General features: G+C 38.0%; 1 protein-coding gene across 7 annotated transcripts in view; it reads right to left on the reverse strand.

The window, feature by feature from the left end:
- Nucleotides 1-20867, reverse strand: part of CNTRL (centriolin) — a 61315-nt gene that overhangs the window by 2122 nt on the left and 38326 nt on the right. For 6 of the 7 annotated variants that reach the window (XM_072431931.1, XM_072431934.1, XM_072431933.1 and 3 more), the window contains 19 exons: nt 19988-20286; nt 18750-18925; nt 18450-18642; nt 18196-18326; nt 17469-17609; nt 17233-17359; nt 16978-17142; nt 16169-16328; nt 15205-15320; nt 14820-15037; nt 14360-14517; nt 11058-11131; nt 7570-7758; nt 6576-6801; nt 3129-3334; nt 2398-2538; nt 1470-1736; nt 1027-1089; nt 480-680 (listed from right to left, as the gene is read on the reverse strand). In XM_072431931.1, the coding sequence (XP_072288032.1) occupies nt 480-680; nt 1027-1089; nt 1470-1736; nt 2398-2538; nt 3129-3334; nt 6576-6801; nt 7570-7758; nt 11058-11131; nt 14360-14517; nt 14820-15037; nt 15205-15320; nt 16169-16328; nt 16978-17142; nt 17233-17359; nt 17469-17609; nt 18196-18326; nt 18450-18642; nt 18750-18925; nt 19988-20286 (3251 nt within the window). Of the gene's footprint in view, nt 1-479; nt 681-1026; nt 1090-1469; nt 1737-2397; nt 2539-3128; nt 3335-6575; nt 6802-7569; nt 7759-11057; nt 11132-14359; nt 14518-14819; nt 15038-15204; nt 15321-16168; nt 16329-16977; nt 17143-17220; nt 17360-17468; nt 17610-18195; nt 18327-18449; nt 18643-18749; nt 18926-19987; nt 20287-20867 lie in introns of those variants that run through there. The other variant, XM_072431936.1, reaches the window with a different exon arrangement.

The raw sequence follows: 20867 nt of genomic DNA on the forward strand, positions 1-20867 counted from the left end.
GTGATCAGAAGGGGATAAATTGGCACAGAGTGATCAGAAGGGGATAAATTGGGACAGGGTGATCAGAAGGGGAATAATCTTTTAGAATTTTTTTTTTCTAGATTTTCCTCCTTTAAAATTGGGTGCGTCTTATATGCCGGAGCGTCTTATACGCCGAAAAATACGGTATATATTCCTCATAAGTTAGATCTGAACTTTATGCCTTATATTCACCATTCAGCAGTGACAACCGGAAGTGGCAACACCTGTGGGGGGCAGAATAGGTAAAAGGCAATTTCATGTGAGCAGTATGACTTGTTACCATAGTGATCAACATACTGTTCTAAATTAGAATTAAAAAAAACATCAAGGAAAGAGTGTGTTGCCCATAGGATGCAGCAAGCAATAAATCTGATAGGCTGCTTTTCCCTCCTCTAATGTTACTTTTATATCCAGGTTGTGCATTAGAGACATTTGACTAAACCGCTTGTTGTACTCACCAGGCAGCGTGTATCATCACTCAGGTATTGCGTTGCACCAAAGGAATTCTGGGAATGGAATGAAGAATCTACTGATATATTGCTGACAAGTTCATCCAGAGCATTGACCTGTCTCTTCAGATTATACAGGGACCCCTCCGTCTGCTGTCGGCCTCTGCTCAGCACATCTGCCTGCTTACACATCTGCTGGTGAAGCTGGGCCTGGAAATGCACAAAACATATAATAATATATTAGAAACTGTGATGTAGACACACAATTATCCATTTTGTTCCCCTTTTAACGTCTTTAGAAATACAGGGATCAAAATACAGATCACAATGTAGACTAACACAAGAAGAAGGGTGCAAGAAACCTAAAGCCAATTACATAGGTTACTTGTGACTTTGCAGATGCTTACACATCACTAATTTTATTTTTAGACTTGTAATTCATGTCCAATTTGAATAGTCTTCATCTGTGATTACTGCAGTCAGGCCAGTATGGTCATCATTTCCGATTGGTTTTATTAGGCTACTGCAATTTACTGATTCTGATATATGTGCTCACCTTCAACCGATCTTCCTGCTGCCTGAGCTTTTCCCTTAGTGCCTCCCCACGCCAATTTTCATCCTGCAGGAAAGATATAATGGTTATGTAAAAAAAAAAGTTAAGCTGACATCTATACAAAAATTATTACTAAAGTTACTGTTCAGTTTTTTTTGGTCAAAGGAAACCTAAAAAAGTGAGTGGAGACTTCTAAGCTGGACACTATTAAACAGCACCAACAAATGGTGATGGGAAACCAAAAGATTCTTGTGGACAAGTAGACCAGGAAAGCAGTGGAGAGACTGTAGGACAAGGACACCAGGACACAGCAGAGTAGGCTAAGGCCATAAAAATGAAAAGATGTAGATGGATCCAATCCTCACAAAGTTCAGGACATCCCATTGGAAAAGAGACATTGAAAAGAGCAGGAAAACTTGGTCGGTATTTGCACACAGTCTACTTACAAATAGAAGCCCGTGGCTGCTCCCCAGTGCTGGTTCAGATGTGAAGTTTCCTGTAAATGGAAAATTCTCCTTCAGACTTTCCAACTGAGAGCTGCGACTTTGATTGTGTTCCAGTATGGCATCTGTATCCTCCTCCAGTTCATTTTTTGTAGAACAGTGCAGATCTTGCAGGGTATTCTGGATTTCTTTCTTCACCTGAGCTTTTAACTCTTTCACTGCCTCATTCACATCTTGCTGCCTCTTGTCCAGGTCCTCTTGACTTTTAATCTGTACAAAGAATAAAATGTTTTTATTATTTGTTTGGGACAGCAAAAAATGGCCACAGACACTGGATAATTATCGAACAAGCTGACACGATCTGACTATTTTGAATGGTTATATACAGATATGCAGTCTTTGGATCTGAGAATGTAAATGCAGCCCTCAGAGTACATCCAAAGGGTAGGAGGAATCCAATTCCCTTAAAAAACTAAAACTCTAAAAAAATAAAAACTAAACTCTGGATGACATTTAAAAAACTTTTTTTTTACAATTTTTACATTTAGATGCTCTGGTGTTAGCTGCCAACCATTACACTGGACTGGCTGGTGACTGGAGAGGATGACAAACAGTAGACCGTAACTATGCAATAGGTGTTGGTTTGGCTGTTAGTATTCTTCACGAGGAAAGCATTTTACAATAGAGGAGAATGAATGAGAGACTCAGTATTTTATTAAAAGCTACAGATTTATATAAACAATATTAGGAAGTATTTTAACATGGTTGAAATGTATATCAGATTTTAGTGAATGTATTTCAATTTACTATAATAAAAAGTAACAGACCAACTCTTCAACCTGTGGATGTAGTAGAGCAATTGTATTTTGTGTACATACAGCAAACATATAATAGAAATTTAGGAATGATATCCTAACAGTTAATTCTCCACCTGTTTTTGAAGTATGGTATGCTCCGCCTGTAGCTGCTTCAGTTCTTTGAGCAGGCGTTTGGATCTCTCATGGCTGTCATAAGCTGCTTGTTCTACAGCCAGGAGCTGCTTCTTTAGACTGCTGGTTTCCAGTTTCTGTTCCTGCAATAACAAACAGGGTTGTAAAGAACTCTGGAACTGCAATTTGTGGCATAGCTTAAAGAAAGCTTATTAGATCTGCTGGCCAGTGAAAATTTTAGCTGTGTCAATGTCTCTGGCTTTAGTATTTGTGAATTACTGATCCACAGTAAGCATGCAACACATCAAAGTTAGTAGTCCTTATGCCCTACGCTCATTACAATTCAGTCAGTGATGAAAAAAAGGATTGAAGCCAAAGTTCGGCCAGACAACCTGTACTTTCAGATGGAAACATTGAACTAGCAGCCTATTTAACATTCTTTTTTGACAAGTTTCACAAATGCTTGGAGTTAAAAATGGTACATAAAGGTGGCATAGATGGAAAGTATTTTCTCCAATGCACCAATGACTTTCTGTACAGTAACTCTATAGAAGAAAACTGCCAGGTGTTAATGGTCAGCCAATACAGAATAGGTTATACAACAAGGTTACATTCAAATTTCAAACAGAGAATAACATATATGAGAAAATTGTATACATAATAATAAATAGTAAATAGAGTTATTACACACTGAGAATATGCCACATACGTATTGATAAAGACAATACAATACCTCAGCCGATCTTTCAAACTGCAGCCGTTGGTTTGTAATGGCATCTTTCAGCATCTTTATTCTATTCTCATTCTTCTTTTTTTCAGATGACAGCTGCTCTCTCAAGCTGCTCAATTTGTTTCTGTAAATTTCCGCCTCCTTCTGCAGTGATAAAATCTCATTGGTTTTACCCCGTAACTGCTCCTCATGCTCTGACAAGAGATGTCCTAGAAGTACAATAATTTAAATGTTTATATCCCCCCTGGATATCGAGTATTTCTTACAAGTATTTTGTTCATTTACACAGCTCAACAAAAAAAAAATGTTTTCACTTGCCAAGGATTTTTCAATATATTTAGTGTATTTCAGCTCTGCTGAATCCAGAAATGACATCAGTTTCATTGAACTGGCTCTAGTTCTTGTGATACAAGAATCAGAATAGACAAATTTACCAACAACAAATGTTAACACAGCATAATATTATCAATCTTTATTTACACGATGTTTTGCATTTTTATATATTAAATGTAGTATTGTTTCATGAAACTTTCATTTGCCTTCTTTTTATTCATACATTTTCCTTTTTTTACAGAAATATGAGTTCTTCAGGAACAAGTCGTTTAAATGACCCTAATGTATTTTGCTAAATTTGTGGTGAATATTCTCAGCAAAAACAGAGAAGAAACATTACAGAATTTGTGAAACAAGCATATCTTGCATATTTTGGTATTAAACTGGGGGACCAAGATAAGTTTTGGGCTCCCCATATGGTATGTAAAACTTGTGTAGTGTGTCTACGTCAGTGGAAAAATGGAAAACTGAAAAGTTTGAAATTTGGTGTACTTATAGTATGGCGAGAGCTCAAAAATCATCATAATGATTGTTATTTTTGTGCTCTGAATGTAAAAGGTTTCAATCGTTACAAGACAAACAAGTAGGAGTACCCGGATTTGAAATCAGCAAGACGACCTGTGCCGCATGGTGCTGATGTTCCCATACCAGTGTTCAGTACACTCCCTGATATTCCTGTGTCTGACATGGAGGATATACAGGGTTTGAAGTGTAATCCAGGAGTTAGCAGTGGAAGTGAATATTTAGGAAGTGTTTCATCAAACCAGCAGTTCTCCCAAGAAGAGCTCAATGATTTAATACATGACCTAAATCTGTCAAAACAAGCATCTGAACTTTTAGCATCCAGGCTAAAAGAAAAGAACTGTCTGAGACTGGAAGTTAAAATAACAAAACTTAAAGAAGAATATTAAAATATAAAAATGGTTTTACAAAAGCTTTGCTATCATGAACACCAATGTGTTTATTTAAAAATGGTGAACTTCCTACTTGGACAGCAAAGTGGATACACAAAGTTCCCATGTTTCATCTGCTTGTGGGATAGTGGAGCAATGCTGGATCACTGGAAAAAGTGACATGGCCTCCAAGGGAAAACATGAAAATAGGTCCAGCGAACATCATTAACGAGCCAATGGTTGACAAAGAAAAAAATAATTCTCCCTCCACTACACATAAAGTTGGGATTAATGAAGCAATTTGTTAGAGCTCTGAACAAGGACGGTGATTGCTTCAAATACATTTGTAGATTCTTCCCTGGATTGAGTACTGAAAAATTAAAAGCAGAAATCTTTGATGGTCCCCAGATTTAGAAACTGATAAATGATTCAAATTTCACAAATTACATGACTGATACTGAAGTTTCTGCCTGGCACAGCGATGTCATGGTCGTCAAGAACTTCTTGGGTAACTATAAAGCACAAAATTCTGAACTGGTACATAACTTGCTCTTAAACTTTAAAAATTTGGGTGCTACTATGAGCATAAAGGGAACACTATCTCCATAGCCATTTGCAAAAATTTCCAAACCTTCATGATTTCAGTGAGTAAGAAGGGGAGAGGTTCCATCAAGATATAAAGGTGATGGAAGAAAGGTATCAGGACAGATGGAAGAGACACATGATGGCAGACTACTGCTGGAGCCTTCAACGTGATTGTCCTGATCATCAGCATAAAAGGAAATTATACAAACTGAGTTTTTCATTGACTTCTTTGTGATTAGTTCTGAAAATATACTTAACATAGACTATATTGACATAAAGTATTTCAAAAATGAAATTTTGTATTCATAGACAGATCTGGTTTAATTTTGCCTAATTTTCATGTTTCCTTATACTCTAAAACTAGAGCCAATCTATCAAAACGAATACCATATTTGGAATCCGTGCATCAAACATACTGTTTATTCTGTTTGGCAAGAAAATCTTTGTTGACCAGTGTTATCTGTATTTAGAAAGTGTCTTGATTAAGTCACACACTGTCCTTACAACTAACAAACCTGACTGGTGAGTTTCAATATTCGAAGAACATCTGGTAACTCAAAACTGGGGTATTATTAAAAAAAAAGATCAATAAGAGCACAAGAAGTTCTGATTTTTACATTTCTTTTCAACAATGCAGCAACTAATGTGCAAAACTGAAGCTCTCCTATTCTACAAGTGTCTACAACATACCAATGACCAGCAGACTTTGTTGATGTGAGCATCAGCTTTGTTTTACGTACCAGCTACAAACTCCATCCCAGCGTGCTTTTCATTGCCTCTACCTAGGGCCATTTCCAGGACTATCTAGAAATTCTATTCTCTAAGGTTGCTTAAAATAACAATAAAGCCACTGATTAACTGCAGGGACAGCCAGGAGTTATATCCACATACACTTCTACACCCATGGATTTACCATTTTGTGAATATACAACTTCCTAAACACAAAGCAAAAATCCAAACTTTTGTTCTCAACATCAGAATAAAATCTACTGAAATAAAATACGGAGAATATTATTAACCTCCCCAGCGGTAACGTGCGGTGTGACTCGGGGTAAGAAAAAGATGCTGAAAGCGGTAACCCGAAGTCACACATGGGGTAGCTGAAACAGTGAAAATCCATAGTGAATTGAACGTTACCTGATCCACTGGCATCCTCCTTTGTCCTCCATCGTTCTTTGCATCTCCTCACATCCTCCGGCCGGCGTAAAATTTGCATCTGATGAGTCACCAGGGAGTTCCCGGTGACATTGGTGCGTGTGGCCGTTGTGTTGTGGGAGTGGCGGGAATTTAAAATTATTTTGTATTGCATTCAATACAAAATAACTGTATTGAATGCAATACAGTGGATTTATTATGTCTAAAAGCAGTACTTTGTCTTTCATGAACATTTATTTTACAGTATAATACAACAGTATGAGTATATTTTTTTAAATATTTTTTTTTTTTATTCAGTTTATTATTTTGATAATTTTGTGTTTCAAACTTTATTATACTCATACTATTATATTATACTGTAAAAAATTTATTGAAAAACAATGTACCACTTTTAGACATATAAATTCAGACAGAAATAAACCGCCCAGAATGTCAAGTACACTTTGATAAACATTTGTTGAATACCCTGGGCTGAAAAACTTACGTGCACCAGCCAGAGACTCCTCCAGATCTTCACACCATCGATTCTCCTGCTGCAGCTTCTGTGCATGCTCCTCCAGTTTAAGGATTTTGGCATTTATTCCATCTAGAGTGTTCTGTTGGTTTGATAGTTCCCACTCATATTTCTGCCTTTGATCGTCAAGCCTAGCTGCTGAAGCCTTGAGCTGTTCCTCTTGGTGGTCAATATCCTTCATTATTTGTTTTACACACTGAAACACATTTTCATTGTCATTATTGTCAGGTACGTGTCGTGTGACAAACATATTTGCAAAAACACTTGCAAAATATAAATATATCATGTAAATATCTTCTGTTCTAAGATGGCAAAAATTTATATTTAAATACCATAATAAAGACCCTATAGTTCAGTTAAGCTTTCCTCGGGGCCAAAAATAAATAATTTGCGCTGATGAGGGCTAACAGGCTCTATATATTAAAGTTGTAACTAGGCAGCACACCATCTGTTCTAGATGGACAGTTAAATAAAACAACCCTAATTATATTTCATATATATATATATTCTTCAAACAAGCTACTCTGAATGGACAGATGGATAAATGGCTCTATATATACATTAAATCGGTGCTATAAACCAGCAACTCTGGAAGGATATTAAGATGTTTGGAACTAATATTTAGACTATACTAGTGTTGGAAACCAGAAGCTCTGGATCGAGGCATTGATAAATGGATAAATATATGGGCTAACATTCAGCGGGTCTGGATAGACAGCCAAATAGTAAAGTTAGATTTTATTTGGGCTACACAACATCAACTATGGATGGACATTTGGAATAAGTCTTTAATTATTAGTCAGGAACTGCTACAATACCTTTAAATAAGAATAATGGACACTCTGTTGTAGGAGTTTTTTTACATGGTTACTTCTTAATATTAAACTGTGTTGTAGTTCTGGAAAATGTAATTCTATCTTAGACAGTAACTGACATCAGTCAATAAACCATGTGCTTGTCCTACCATTTCCTGCTGCTTGATCTCAGACTCCTTGCCCTCAATGGCTCTTTCAAGCTGTTTCAGGTGTTCTTCCTTTCTGCTCTCCTTCTCTTGTAGCAGTCTGTATTGATTTGTGGTTTCTGACAGTTTATCCTGCAGGGATGACTGCTCACACAACATATTATCCCGCTGCTTTTTGGTGTTTCTTAGATCCTAAAAGAGAACATAAAGGTAAAATAATGCTAATAGGTCTCAGTGTTATTAGTAAAATGTCAGCTCTCTGGTAAATCTGGTGTCATCTGGGGGTAATTGTACCATGAAATCCAGCAATGCAAAAACCAGTCTTCTTATCCACCAGTAGGAGATTTGAAAAAGATTTAACTCTAGAAGCCAAATTCTTTGTCATAGTCAAGGCAAAGGCCAGATTTATTCTGTGGGAAGGTTTTCTACATATTGTGAGGAAGACACGTGGAACTACCCATCACTCACTTTCAAAAGAAATTAAGTGGACCCCAAAAGAAGGGATGGGGTGAAGAAGCCATTTGAGGAGACACAGGATGGAGGTAACTATCTAGCGATTGGAAAATTAATGTAGGGAGACTACCCATAGGTTCACTTGTTTCTTGGGACTGGGAAGAAGTCACTAAAAAATTTGTCTTGAATCTCTGGAGGTCACCAGATGTTCCAGTAGTAAAATGTGACTGCAAAGTAATAGCTTTCAGATAATAAACAGACTTTGAGTCCACAGAATGACTAGAAATTAAAGCAGATTTTGGGGGTCGAGAAGACAAACGGTTAGGAATGGAGAAACAATGATGGGGAACTACTGAACCTCCCTGGAGCCTTTTTCCACCAAGGAAGAGGAGTACTCCTACTACCTATGGCATCCTTAATGACGTCATCAAGAAGTAGGAGTCTTCTTTCTCAAAATAGGTAGGTTAATACCCTCTGAGATGCTGGATTTACGGTCCAGGTGCACAGCCAATGTGTTCTATGCATGCGTATAGAAAGCACAGCCATATGAGAAATTAGACTAAAACTCTTTAACAGGTTCTCACATTGTAAGCCTAAGAACAGTTACCAGACATTCTAACGAGGCTTGAAACATTGCTTTATTTGGGACATAGTTGAGAGATTTTATTCATACAGCTGTAGCTTGGGAAAGAAGAAGAATTATCACCAAAACCTTGTGCAGGGCAGAGCCCGTCAGCTAAACTTTCTCTGCATTCTTGACTTTTCAGGCAAGTAAGCATCTAACTTAACCTCCTGGGTGTTACACTGATGTCTAGTTTTCTGTACCAAAAGCGTTACACTGTTTTTCATGAAATTTTTTTTTTTAGGATTGCAATATAACATTTGTTTACATTTAACCACCTGGTGAGAAAAACTCGGGGTTAACCATAATTGCAAAAGTTTTTACCCCAAACATGCTCGGGCTTAACGGCCAGGTGGTTAAAGTTATAAAAAAACACACAAATGTAATAAAAAATATATTTTAACCATTTGAAATAGAGTAGGATTTCATTGAACCTTTCCCTTGAACATACAGTTGCAATAAATGTTACAAGAAATTCAGATGGGTTTATACTAGGATATGTTTTAATGAAGGAGTGCCCCACCCTCCACTATGCTTGTCACCATTCACTACTGGAAGTGTTCCAGTCTGACATTCAGCAGCCAATAAAACAGTGCACCTGAACAATAGGGCTAAATGTTTTTGGGAACGTTTATAATGGTTGTTATGGTACAAAATGAGAAACAATCCCATTGGCGGCCAGTTGCTAGAGGTGAGAATATCCCTTCATTTACCCCACTGTGGAATGCACCATGCTCTGTACAAAAATACTGGGTTAGGAAAAAAAAAAGAAATAAGTAATGCCGGCACTAAAGGTGTTGAGGTGTGAGAGAAAAGAGGATGTAAAAATACTTGTAAAAAGTATCAATGATCTGCATGAAAGACAAGTGTGTATCTTACATTTGTTTTATGTGAACATTGCTCTCTGTGTATTTTTCTTTGACTTTTTTATGTTTAGGTTTTTTTAGGTTATAGGTGGAAATTCCTCTTTAAGAAAAGTCTCCAACTGCTTACCAGAGGAGTCCTATAGTACAATAGCAGCCACCATGATTTTGTTGGACGCCTTGCTAATGTAGGCCCTACCCCTGAGGAAGCCTAAGGGTGAAACGCGACAGATTAACAAGCTGTTCTATATATCGATCCCCTTTCTCACTCTTCATCATTAATTGAAGAAAAGGTACCTTATATGTATGTTATGTACTTAAATAAATATCTATCTAGAGGAAGCCTTTTACTCCCACCATGAGAAATGGTATAAGGCACTTGCATAAAATTTAAATTTGTATATACCTACTGTATATTCTCACTGCTCTGTAGAATACACAATAAATATAAATTTTTGGCATAACAAAACCCTGTTCTGTGTTTTTCTTTAATTTATTTGATAATGTAAGCCTTAGATAAATCTAATACAGAGGTACACCACTGGCTGGAATTCCTTTCCCATTGAAAACATTCTAAGGGTGGTGGGTATTAAAAGGTACAAAAAGCTTCCATTCTCAATTTGAAATTAATTCTATTAATGGATTCTAAACAACCCAAGACTCAAAATAAAAACTCCATCTTTTCATTTTAAAAATAATATGTGTTGCCAAAATAGCCTCTTTTGCTTTAAAGTTAATGACAATAAACTGCAACAGTTAAAGGAAGAACATCATTGTTACTTTATGAGGAACATAAATACATTTTCCACCACACATGGGTATTGTCACAGATCACTGCAGGACCAGGGGATCTGTGCCTCCTTCAGTGTCACCCACCGTACACTCCCCTGCTTCCAGCACCAGATCTGCTAAGGCACCACCTCCTCAGATCACTTCCTGGTCTAGGTTATGTGACTCCCAGTCAGCTGCTCAACTATCTCTGAGGACTAGAGTGTTTCTCAGACACACTTCGCCTTGCTGGTGGAGGTATGAACACCAACAACCTCTTGTCTACAGGATCCCCTCTGTTGGTAGGATAGGATGAAGCTGGTCACATGGCTTCCATCTATCACATGATCTGCCCTTCAAAGGAAGTGAGTGGCAACAGGAAGTTGCCTGAACAAGGAGTTTCTTTGGTTCTGCTTCCAGGTTCCTGTTTGCTTCTCTTATTCCTGATTCTTTGTGTATCCACCTCAGCTTGGCTTTGACTACTCCTTATCGCTGCCTGCCCTGAACTCTGGCTTGGCTGTCTACTCTTTGTACTCCCTTGTTCTGGTACTACATCTTGTTTCTGCCTGTCAGCAGTCAGCTGCCTCTGCGTGCACAGGGGCTGCAACCTGGCAGTTGCCCGCAGCGCAGCACCCTCACCTCTAGAGGCTTTAGTGAGGGCCGGGCAGCTGCTTAGACTCTGCTCCATGTGCACACCTCTACCAACTGAGCTGGTGATACGGAGGCTCCACCGTCTTGCCTTGCAGCACCGTGACAGTTATGTATACAAAGTATGAATCATGTACCTGCTCTACCACTCTCAGTTGATCCTGCAAGTCACTCAGCTCATCCTGCAGCAGCTTGACCTCTTCTCTTTTTTCTAAATAAAAAGAACATTTTTTTTAAATTAATAAATTAAACAACAAAATCAGTTAATTTTAATACAGCTGTCAATCAAAATTATTGGTGGGTCTGGATTTTTAGATTCCTCCAGTTTTCCTTTTTCCCCTTATACAAATTGCTTGGAAAAAGCAATTTTGAGAATATATAGGACAGAGTTTTTATAAAAGATACAATAGCTGTAACTGGATAGTGAAGCAAGAAGCAGTAGAAGCAGTAGAAGCAGTAGAGCAGTGGATGACAGCTATTCAATCCTTCCACGTTAACCCTTTGCGTTAAAGCCAGCAGAAAAGTGGGGAACCGTAAAAAACACCCAACAACCTAAGGGAAGTAGACTCAGGACATGTAGAACCAGGACATAGTCTGCATGGCATCTTTAGTGAAGGGTCAGTTCTTAGGTCAGATGTGAGAATTGCTTGGATGGTTCAAGAAAGACCAGTTTGCACAGCAATGAAATTATTCTTGATTGCAGTGACCTACTAAGACACACCCAGGCATGCTGAAGTAGGAGGGGTAATCCTGGGCCTACTGCGCCCAATTATCATGTAGACAGAATTATAACCCAAAAGGTAAAAGGCTTCCTGTGTACCTCAATGGTTGAGAAAGAAAAAAATAAACATTTTTATATTTAATGTAGACATTGAGCTGATTCATCAAGCAAAATCAGACATTCTCTCGTGCATTCTTATTCGCGATCCAAAATCGGAACCCTTCGATCGATTTATCAACCAAATTCAAGGTGCTGGCGTATTCTTGCGGAAGTTATTAACTGAAATGATCTCCCTGTTGGAGACGCGCATTCCCGGCAGTTTGACACTGGCAAGCTTGCATTAAAAGTCACTGTTCCTATATAAAAATCATTCTTTCTAATGTCACACATCTTTCACTTAGCCCTAAAGAAAAATGTTTGGCCTGTTCAAATGTTTAAAACATCTATATGAGCTAAGAAACAGGCATATTTTAAAATTAATAATTATTTTCCAGCTAGGCAAGAGTTAACCGAGTTCAGCTGCTCTACATAGGTGTCTAAACGCTTACGATGCCTGAGCGGTGGAGCTGCCTGGGGGTAAATACAAGCGACTTTCCGCAGGCTAAACCTTGGCTTTGCCACCGGATTAGATTTTCCCACAGAAGTCACAAGCACATGTTCTTGTTTGCTTCCATAGATAGATATATCTATAAATATCTCTATATATATATTTATATATATACACATCCAATTTTGACAGACTGCGCAAATGCCAATTGCAGGTGAATTTGTATCAGCTGGATGCTGAACTTTGAGCATATATAAGGGTGTTGTCTAACTGGCTTTTTTCTTTGTCTTTTTCTTTTCTCTTGGAAGGGGCTGTTGTTTTGTGTGTTATCCTAATTAATCTATGTTGCTGCATTTTATACTTTGCTTACTATTTAGCACAATAGTTGCTTTTAGTTTTTAAACTTTGAATGTTTTAATGTCCATTTTGCAATTTTGAAGTCAATGGGGGGGTTTGTTGTTATGTGATCTCCAAGAACACACAGTTTAAAAAGTCAATTGTGATTGTTTAAGCTGTTCTTTTCTCTGAATTGTTTGAAAGGCTAAAAACAGCATAACTGTCTTGTTAAAACTCAGTTGTTTGATGCGCATGATTGTGCACCAAACTTCAGGAGTGTGATGCGCATAGTTGTGTGCCAAGGCGGACCCTCTATATGCGCATGAACTGTGTTCCATTGGTTGAAAAATGTCCTGCACTTTTGCAGAGAAGGATCATCATTCAGGTAAGTTTTTATTTTTATTTGTATACTGTTTGTTTTGCTTCATGTGCACTCATGCATGTATGTACAGACATGAGTGCACATGAAGCAAAACATGTATGTATGAATTTATATGTGTGTAGATATACATAGAAAAGAGAACTTACAAGAAGAAATAGGCAAAGAGGGCTTTTTGGCCCATATTGCTTCAAATTAAAAAGATTGCCTATTTCATCCTACTATTTCTGATGTCATGGACTTGGCTCCAAGCAACATTCATGGATAATATTGCTTCTGGTTAAAGGAGGAATCCACATTTATGTGCTTCCACTACCAAAGCTTGGCAATCAATGAGCTTTGATGTTGTGCTTGGCAACCTGGACCTTCTTCCATCACCATCAGGTGTGTTACAATGAGTATGCAACTCAGCTGGACAACTAATTCACAACCAGTTTGGACAACAAGTGGAAGTGTGTTTGTATACAATAATAGTGCTAAGATCAGGCAGCACAGTGCAAATGTCAGACTATTAAAAAAAAATAAAAAACAAAGAAATAAAAACCATGACAATTTATTCAGAAAAGGACTATGTACATAATACTATCAAATACCAATATGTGACAAAGGCAACGAGGGGGGTCAAGTAGCAGTTGGGAGTGGAAACCATGCAAACATTTGTACTCAATACTTGTGGAAAAAACGTCAAAACATTGCGGACGAATTGCTAAACAACAGAAACCGTCATTACAAACCAGGCACAAAAACATTGCAGCAACAAATGAAACTAATAATGAGGATTACAAAAAAATCACATCAATGCATACCATCCAAGCAAACTTACTTGATTAACCAAACTGACCTGTAATCGACTGGAGATGCGCACAGAACAGGAAGCAGGTTGCGCTAATCAGTTGCTATGACCTAACCATTGAGTTTAACATCTCCTTCTGAATCACACAGCTGAAAATTAGTCGCTTTAATTGGCGTATTTGAGATCTTTGCTCATTTTTGCAGGAATCCGGCAGGCGAGTTTAGTAGAACTCGGCCCCGACTCGGGGTAATAGAACTTGATGTCCGACGTGTTTTTACGCACATCGAGCGTATGCACATTTTGTTGATAAATCAGGCTTATTATGTTCACTGACCCGCAATTTCTAGCAGCTGTGGTCCAAAGGGAATCAAAGCAAAACCCTCTGAGTGGTTGGTACCAATGTAACCTCCTTAGTTAGGGAAAGGGGTATTCCCTAAACTAGACTATAGCACATGAAGGAGTTCAACCACACTAAATGCATTTTAAAAAAAATTCACAGCTGACAGATTTGATCATCGGTTTAAATAACTATTAGGCACAGAGGCACAGGTACAGAGGTTATTCATTGGTAATAGGTGAAATTGGACACATAAGTAGTTGGACGAGCAGGGGAGAGGAGGACAAAGGTTAATCAGGGGTTACAGATGCTGTCTCAGCTCTCACCTTCTAAGGTCTGTTGAGTGGCTGTAGTTTCCTGTCTCAATGATTGTTTCTGCTTGCTTAACTGATTGAGCTCACCCTGTAAACTTTTTATATCAGACTCCAGTTTGTCCAAGGTGTTGCTTGCCAACCTTGCATGCTCTTCTGTGTCGGCTAGGGCCCTGATCAAAGAAAGTACAAATTACAATGTGCAAGCTCAGATATAGGTTCAGACACATTTAGCTCATGGATACAAGTTGAAGTGCGGCCTGCCTGTGAAAAGATACAGCTGTGTGCAACAGTTATTTACAGCTAAATTCTCTAGATCGTCAGCTGAAAGCAGCTGTCTGCATGGAGTAGTTAGCCTATTATTACTGGAGAAGAAAAAATAAAGTTAGGCAGCAGTTAGCAGACCAGACTACCACATGACCAGAATATAGTGGTCATCAAACTATATTAGTATACACAAAAGTTCAGCAATTACTTTTTAGAATGGACCAATTTCTGCTCTAAGTCGTCTCTGCTACCCTCCAGCTGTTCCTTTTCCCTATTCAAGATTTCCACTTTCTCCTGCAGCATATGCATCTGTGTCATGAGAAGCTCAATCTCCTGGTGATCCTTCTCTAGAAGCTGCTTCTTCCAGTCCACCTCTCCATTTAGGCGCTGCAATGTCCTCTGCAGATTTTCTAGTTTCAGCGTACCCTGCAATTACATGTATCCAGGTAACAGTGTTCATCTAGTGATAGCACAAAAACAAATGTATGAACACATGACTTATATATTGGAAGCTGGGAGCACATTTGTGTGTTTACAAATTCTCTTAAAGAGACATAAATCAATAAATAACGCTTAAGTTTGGAAGATCTCACCTGCAGCAGCAGTGACTGTGTCTTCTCCAGGTCATTAAGTTTCTGGTCATGCTGTAGTTTCAGTCCCCGAAGCTCGTTCATTTCTAATTGCTGCATTTCCAGCACATGCATTAGCTCTGCATGATGAAAACATATTTTTACAAGAGTCACAGAAGAATAAAACATTTCAACATGAACCATAATAATCCACCATCAGAAGTGGATTAATGATTTAAGAGACTTTCATGAAAGCAGCACAGGATCGTGTTGTCATTGTAATAACAGATAAGTGCTTTAGCACAATCCAACCGGGTCATAAGTTAATCACATGCAGAACAAACAGTAACAGTTCAAAATTGTACATTTCAGAAGGAAAAATGAATAGATAGGCAGATAAAGAAAAGCACTTGATTACACACACAAGGGGACACAACTCTCTAGATAAAGAAGCAGCAAATATATCTGATCACAGGAGCTATATTGTTCATACATTGTATTGCCAATGTGTTTTAGGAAAATGATCATTTTCATTAGAGCCATTTGTAAAAAAAAAAAAAAAAAAGTAGTTGAAAGTTGTACAGGTGGAAGCCCACCTTAAACACTAAACATGGACTTAGGAAGCCTGTATGCAGATAATGTTTTACAGATGGCCACTTAGGGTATCCATCTGTAAAACATTATTACTACATGAATTTGGTAAATACAGCCCTAATGATATGGGCATTTTAAATGCCAAGAAATGATTTGGCTTTGTAAGTTTATAAATAAATAAAGTATCTGTGATCAGCAGCAATTTGGCCTTATTATTACTTCATTAACATTTGCTTTCCTGCTTGTTAAAACATTTGCATTTGAACTGAAAAGTACTCCTCACGTGCAAGTAACACACTGAAAATATCTTTCATAAAGGGTTTCTTGATAGAGGTGGAATGCTGCAAGTTTACAGGTCCGAATGAGATGAATGAAGACAATGTAGACATATTACCAGTTTTCTGCTTGTGAATCTGAGAGGTAAGTTTTTGTAGGCAGTCCTCTTCCTGCATCTCTTCCTGTTTAAGGTTGGAAAGTTGCGATCTTTTCTCATTTAATTGTGCACTCAGTTCCCCTTTCTCAACACTCAAACTGTCCAACAAGGATTTCACCTCCTACAAAACAATGCAAAGTTTTTCCATAAGCATTTAATACAAGCTCATTTTAAAAGCATAATTTACCGCAGTCAAAGCTTCCATTTCTTGTACTGATGAAGACTAATAACCTAGAAACATATAAAAGAAAATATTGACTCCATATGTGGGGTATGTCTGTGCTATAAACCAGTGGTTCTGACTTTTGGATAATTTGCTACAAATTTAGGCTGTAACCCAGCTATAAACCAGCAGTTTTAAATGGACAGTTAATAAATTACCCTATATTGGGTGTGTAGCTGGTATAAACCAGAGGTTCTGGATAGACAATCTGGATGAATGTATCTAGGTGGACAGCTGAATACATAATTTGAGATTTCTGCAGTTTCTGAAATATAAACCAAAAGCTCTGGATGGACAGTTGGGTAAACGGTCCTATATTTAGGATGTGGCTATAAACTAGTAGCTCTGGATGGACATTTGGAGAATGGCTCTATATCTGAGGTTCTAGTTGAGCAGTAACTATCTAGTTCATGGTGAACAGATACAAAAATTGATATTTATGTAAAATATTTGAGTTAAAAAAAATGGTTCCATATAGACAGCTGGATAAATGGCTCTTTTTTTGGCTGTATCTGATCTTCATCCTAAATGATTCTGATGAGTTTACCTTTATCTCTCGCCTTCTTTCAGATGCTTCCAGCTCCCCATCTCGTAGTATCTCATGGAGATCAGCCTTCTTAAGCTCAATGTTGTCCTGAAGGAGACAAAGCTCTTCTTTCTTCTGTCCCATAAGCCTATCCAGTTCTGTAATCTCCTCCTGCTGTGTTAAAATCTGGAGGACAAGAAGTCATAATAAATTAGAAGAAAGCTTTTAACAACATTCTCATTTTCCTAATGGGTCACAAAATATTTATTCACTTACCTGACTGTTTAATCTCTCCAGAGCAATCTTTTTCTCCATAAGGAGGTTTTCAGCTTCCTTCAATGTCTGCAAATGGTGGTCTTCTTTTCCCTCTGCTATCTGGATGTCATCCTGTATCTTCTGAAGACTGAATATCAAAAAAATTAATGTGTAAAATATCTACGAGCACAATAAAAATTACATCAATTTATCATGACAGCATCTTACAATGTACAGAAATACGGGACATTACACACCTGACAGTCATGGTTTGGATCTTGTGGTTCAGAGTTTGGAATTCGGCATCTTTTGCAGACACAACGCTATTTATTTCCTGCAGAATGTTTTCCTGCTCTGCTCTGTGATGCTCCAGGTCTCTGGCATCAGCTTGCAGAATCCTAAGCAGAAATATTTTTAATTCAAAACAAGCAGGAATTGTAGGGTATTGTGTTTTTTGCATCTGGAAGGTCTCACACCTTCACACACACGCCTTAATCCTGCCAGAATAAGCAATAGGTGTTCCAGCAAACCAAAAAAGATCCACTGGCCTGACTAAACCTTTTTGACAGTCATGTTTTTACTCCTAGTAATATGGCAAGCATGCTGTCCTCGGAACACTTTTTGGTCAATGGGACAACCCTTGTTAAATGTTCATATATTTAAAGAACATGTAATATTTGGCAGATGTCTAATTTCCCAGGACCAACTGGGTTCCAGTCTTCCACACAGATTTAAGTTGTGCATCAGCCCTACATAAGGAATACACAAATGATGGCAAAACTCAGGACAGATTTAGGAGACATAAAGTTTGACTGTGGGGCATTAAATTTACTGCTTTAGAATAATGTTTCTATGTTACCCAATCCATTCTGTATATGGGACTTTTTACAAAAGCGAGCATGGACAGACAGTTGAGTGGTGGGGTACTATCCTGATCACACAGAACTGTGCATTCATGCACATTCATGCCCATTTGTAACATACCGCAACTGCTGGTCAGCTTTTACAAGATTTACAGCTGTTTCCTGAGCCCGGCGCTCCAGCTCTTCCGCATCATTCTCCATTTGGGATAAATGCTTCTTGGCTGTACTGTATTTTGCTAATAAATCTGCAGTCTAGAAAAATCAAAAATACCACTGTCACACATCACACTCCACAATAAAAATGTATTACAGCGGAACCATCTAAAAGATTAAATAACATAATAGATATCTAATAACCTATAGATATCTAATAACCTTTTCCTGTGTGTTCTTCAGTTCACTTTCTGCCTCCGCCAGCAGTCGGTCAGCCTCTTGGAGCTCTGTTCTTCTCTTCAGCAGTGTTTTTTCTATGCATTCAATCTCATCTTCAATATTGTCATGATGTTGCAATGATCTCTCCAGCTCCAGCTCTGTAACTAGATTATCCAGATGTCCCTCCATAAAATTCCTGGAAATGCACAAATTGTTAGCCAAGCTAAATAATAAGTTATACAGACCAATTCACATCTTGATTTCAATATACAGTTAGATCATTTCTGCACACAAGGCACTTACTTGTGTTTACGTTTCTGGACTGTGTTACCCAGATTTTCAACTTCTCTTCTGAGCTTTTGTTTGTGACATTCTAATTTTTCAATATCATCTGTTAATCGTGCTTTTGTCTTTTTTTCACTTCGGTGACGAGATTTTAGGTGATCAATAATATCTTCAAGGCGAATAACATCATTTTCCTAATAAAATAAATTTTAATTGGAATAGTTTGTAAAATGTTTAGTTTTTTATGTAAAATGATCATTAAAAGCCATAAAAGGGCTTCTGTACCACAACTGAATGATGAAATCACTTCTTCTGCTAAAAATAACCAAAAGTGTCTGTAAAGGCAGAACATTTTTTTATTATTATTACTTTAGTAAATAGTTAGTAGTAGTAGTTTAGTTTAGTAAACGTTTAAAAAGTCTAATTAGTGTGTGTCAAAGTCTACCTATAGTATGTGTAACAGCTGGCCAAATAAATCACAGGGTTTCGTCCAGGATGACAGGTACATTTGCCCCAGATACAGGTTATGCGCTGTTTAGTCAGTTTTCCTTTTGACCTGAAGGTGGGATTGAAGTACCAGGCTGAATGACAATGAGCTTCTTGGCCAGGTGGGGGAACTAAAAAGGCCTGGGTATGATCAGGTGTAACTGTCTCCCCTGAAATACATCCTGGAAATTAGGCTGGGGATATAAACTCCCAGCCTGCGAATTCCTGTGTCTCTGTTCTTGGCTGGTGAGCTGGGAGGCTGTCCAAGGTGAACTGTGAGTAAAGATACAGACATTGTTGGAAAAGGTGTATGGTTAGGGCCTTAAAGTCCTGCACAGCACTAGGTTGGGCTGGATTGTTAGTAAAGGGAACCAACAGTGAGTTAGAGGCCAAGTGCCCAGGCTTTATTTTTGCTGTTAATTTTATTTTGCATGTTTTTGTGTAGAAATAGCATTAGTGAATTAAATCCTTGATGCACTTTTAACATGCTGACCCTGTTTCCTGTTTGAAACACCCCCCATTGCTACAGGCGATCTCACATATGTTATATATGTGTATGTATATGCAAGCAGTAAGTAAATATGGCTGCTCCTGTGTACATACATTGTTCTTCCTAACCGTTATAACTTCACGGCTATTGTTTACTTTTATTAAATGTAATCTTAAAGTTTTCAAAAATTTCTTTCAAAACAATGCAAGATTTGTTCCTGATGCACATACTGCACAGGTACAGTATTCATCTATTATACACCATGAGATGTAGGACTCACTAGATTGTGGTGTGCAGATACATTGCAGTGCAGCACACCAGCCGGAATGACTGGAACAGTAAACTGTGGAGGAGGAGGACCATGAACAAACTGAGTGCCAGGAGGTGGGGGTCCATATACAACAGTCCCAGGGGCCACAGATCTCCTGGTGGAGGGAGGTGGAGGTCCATAAATGACTGTTCCTTGGGGAACTGGAGTACCATCAGGAAACACTGTATAAATAACTGAACCAGGAGGAGGGATAAATTGACATGGTGTTATGTCGCTATCACTGTATGAGCTGCCATCAACGTCATTATCTGCCAGGTAAAGAAAAAGATTACTTAACTCACAAGACAGCAACAGACATTCCAGTACATTTATTGTTCTTTGATCTAAACTGAGAATATTACAGTTCCTATGGTTTTAAAGAGAACCTGGCACATATGAGGAACCTGCTGGAAGTGCCAGTTCAGCAACAACTACGTCACTAAGAAAAGAAGTCTGTCTGAGAACCAAAATCATTTTCAGGACTCAAGTACAAATGGGACTAGTAATAAAAAGAGGCCAAAATATTACCAGAAACATCTTAATATGTAAACTGTTCATGCTACCTACATCAAAACAAATTTTCATACATTAAGCTGGTAATATAGGAGGCAAAATTCTAACTAAAAAATGGAATATGAAAATATGGAAATAAGTGGTTGACTGCTTGAAGATGCGATTCTGACTACTTTCTTTGTAACTTTCTTTGTTTTATCCGGTTTTGATCATTTTTTAAAAACCTATACTGAAGCAGTCAATATACAGTGAAGTTTGAGCAATCAAATTCAAGCAAAGAGGCACACTTGTGGAAAGTAGCATGAATTCAGGAAAAAAACACTTCTGACTAATCACC

This window comes from Pyxicephalus adspersus, chromosome Z (genome assembly GCF_032062135.1).
Source record: "Pyxicephalus adspersus chromosome Z, UCB_Pads_2.0, whole genome shotgun sequence".
Classification (NCBI taxonomy): domain Eukaryota; kingdom Metazoa; phylum Chordata; class Amphibia; order Anura; family Pyxicephalidae; genus Pyxicephalus; species Pyxicephalus adspersus.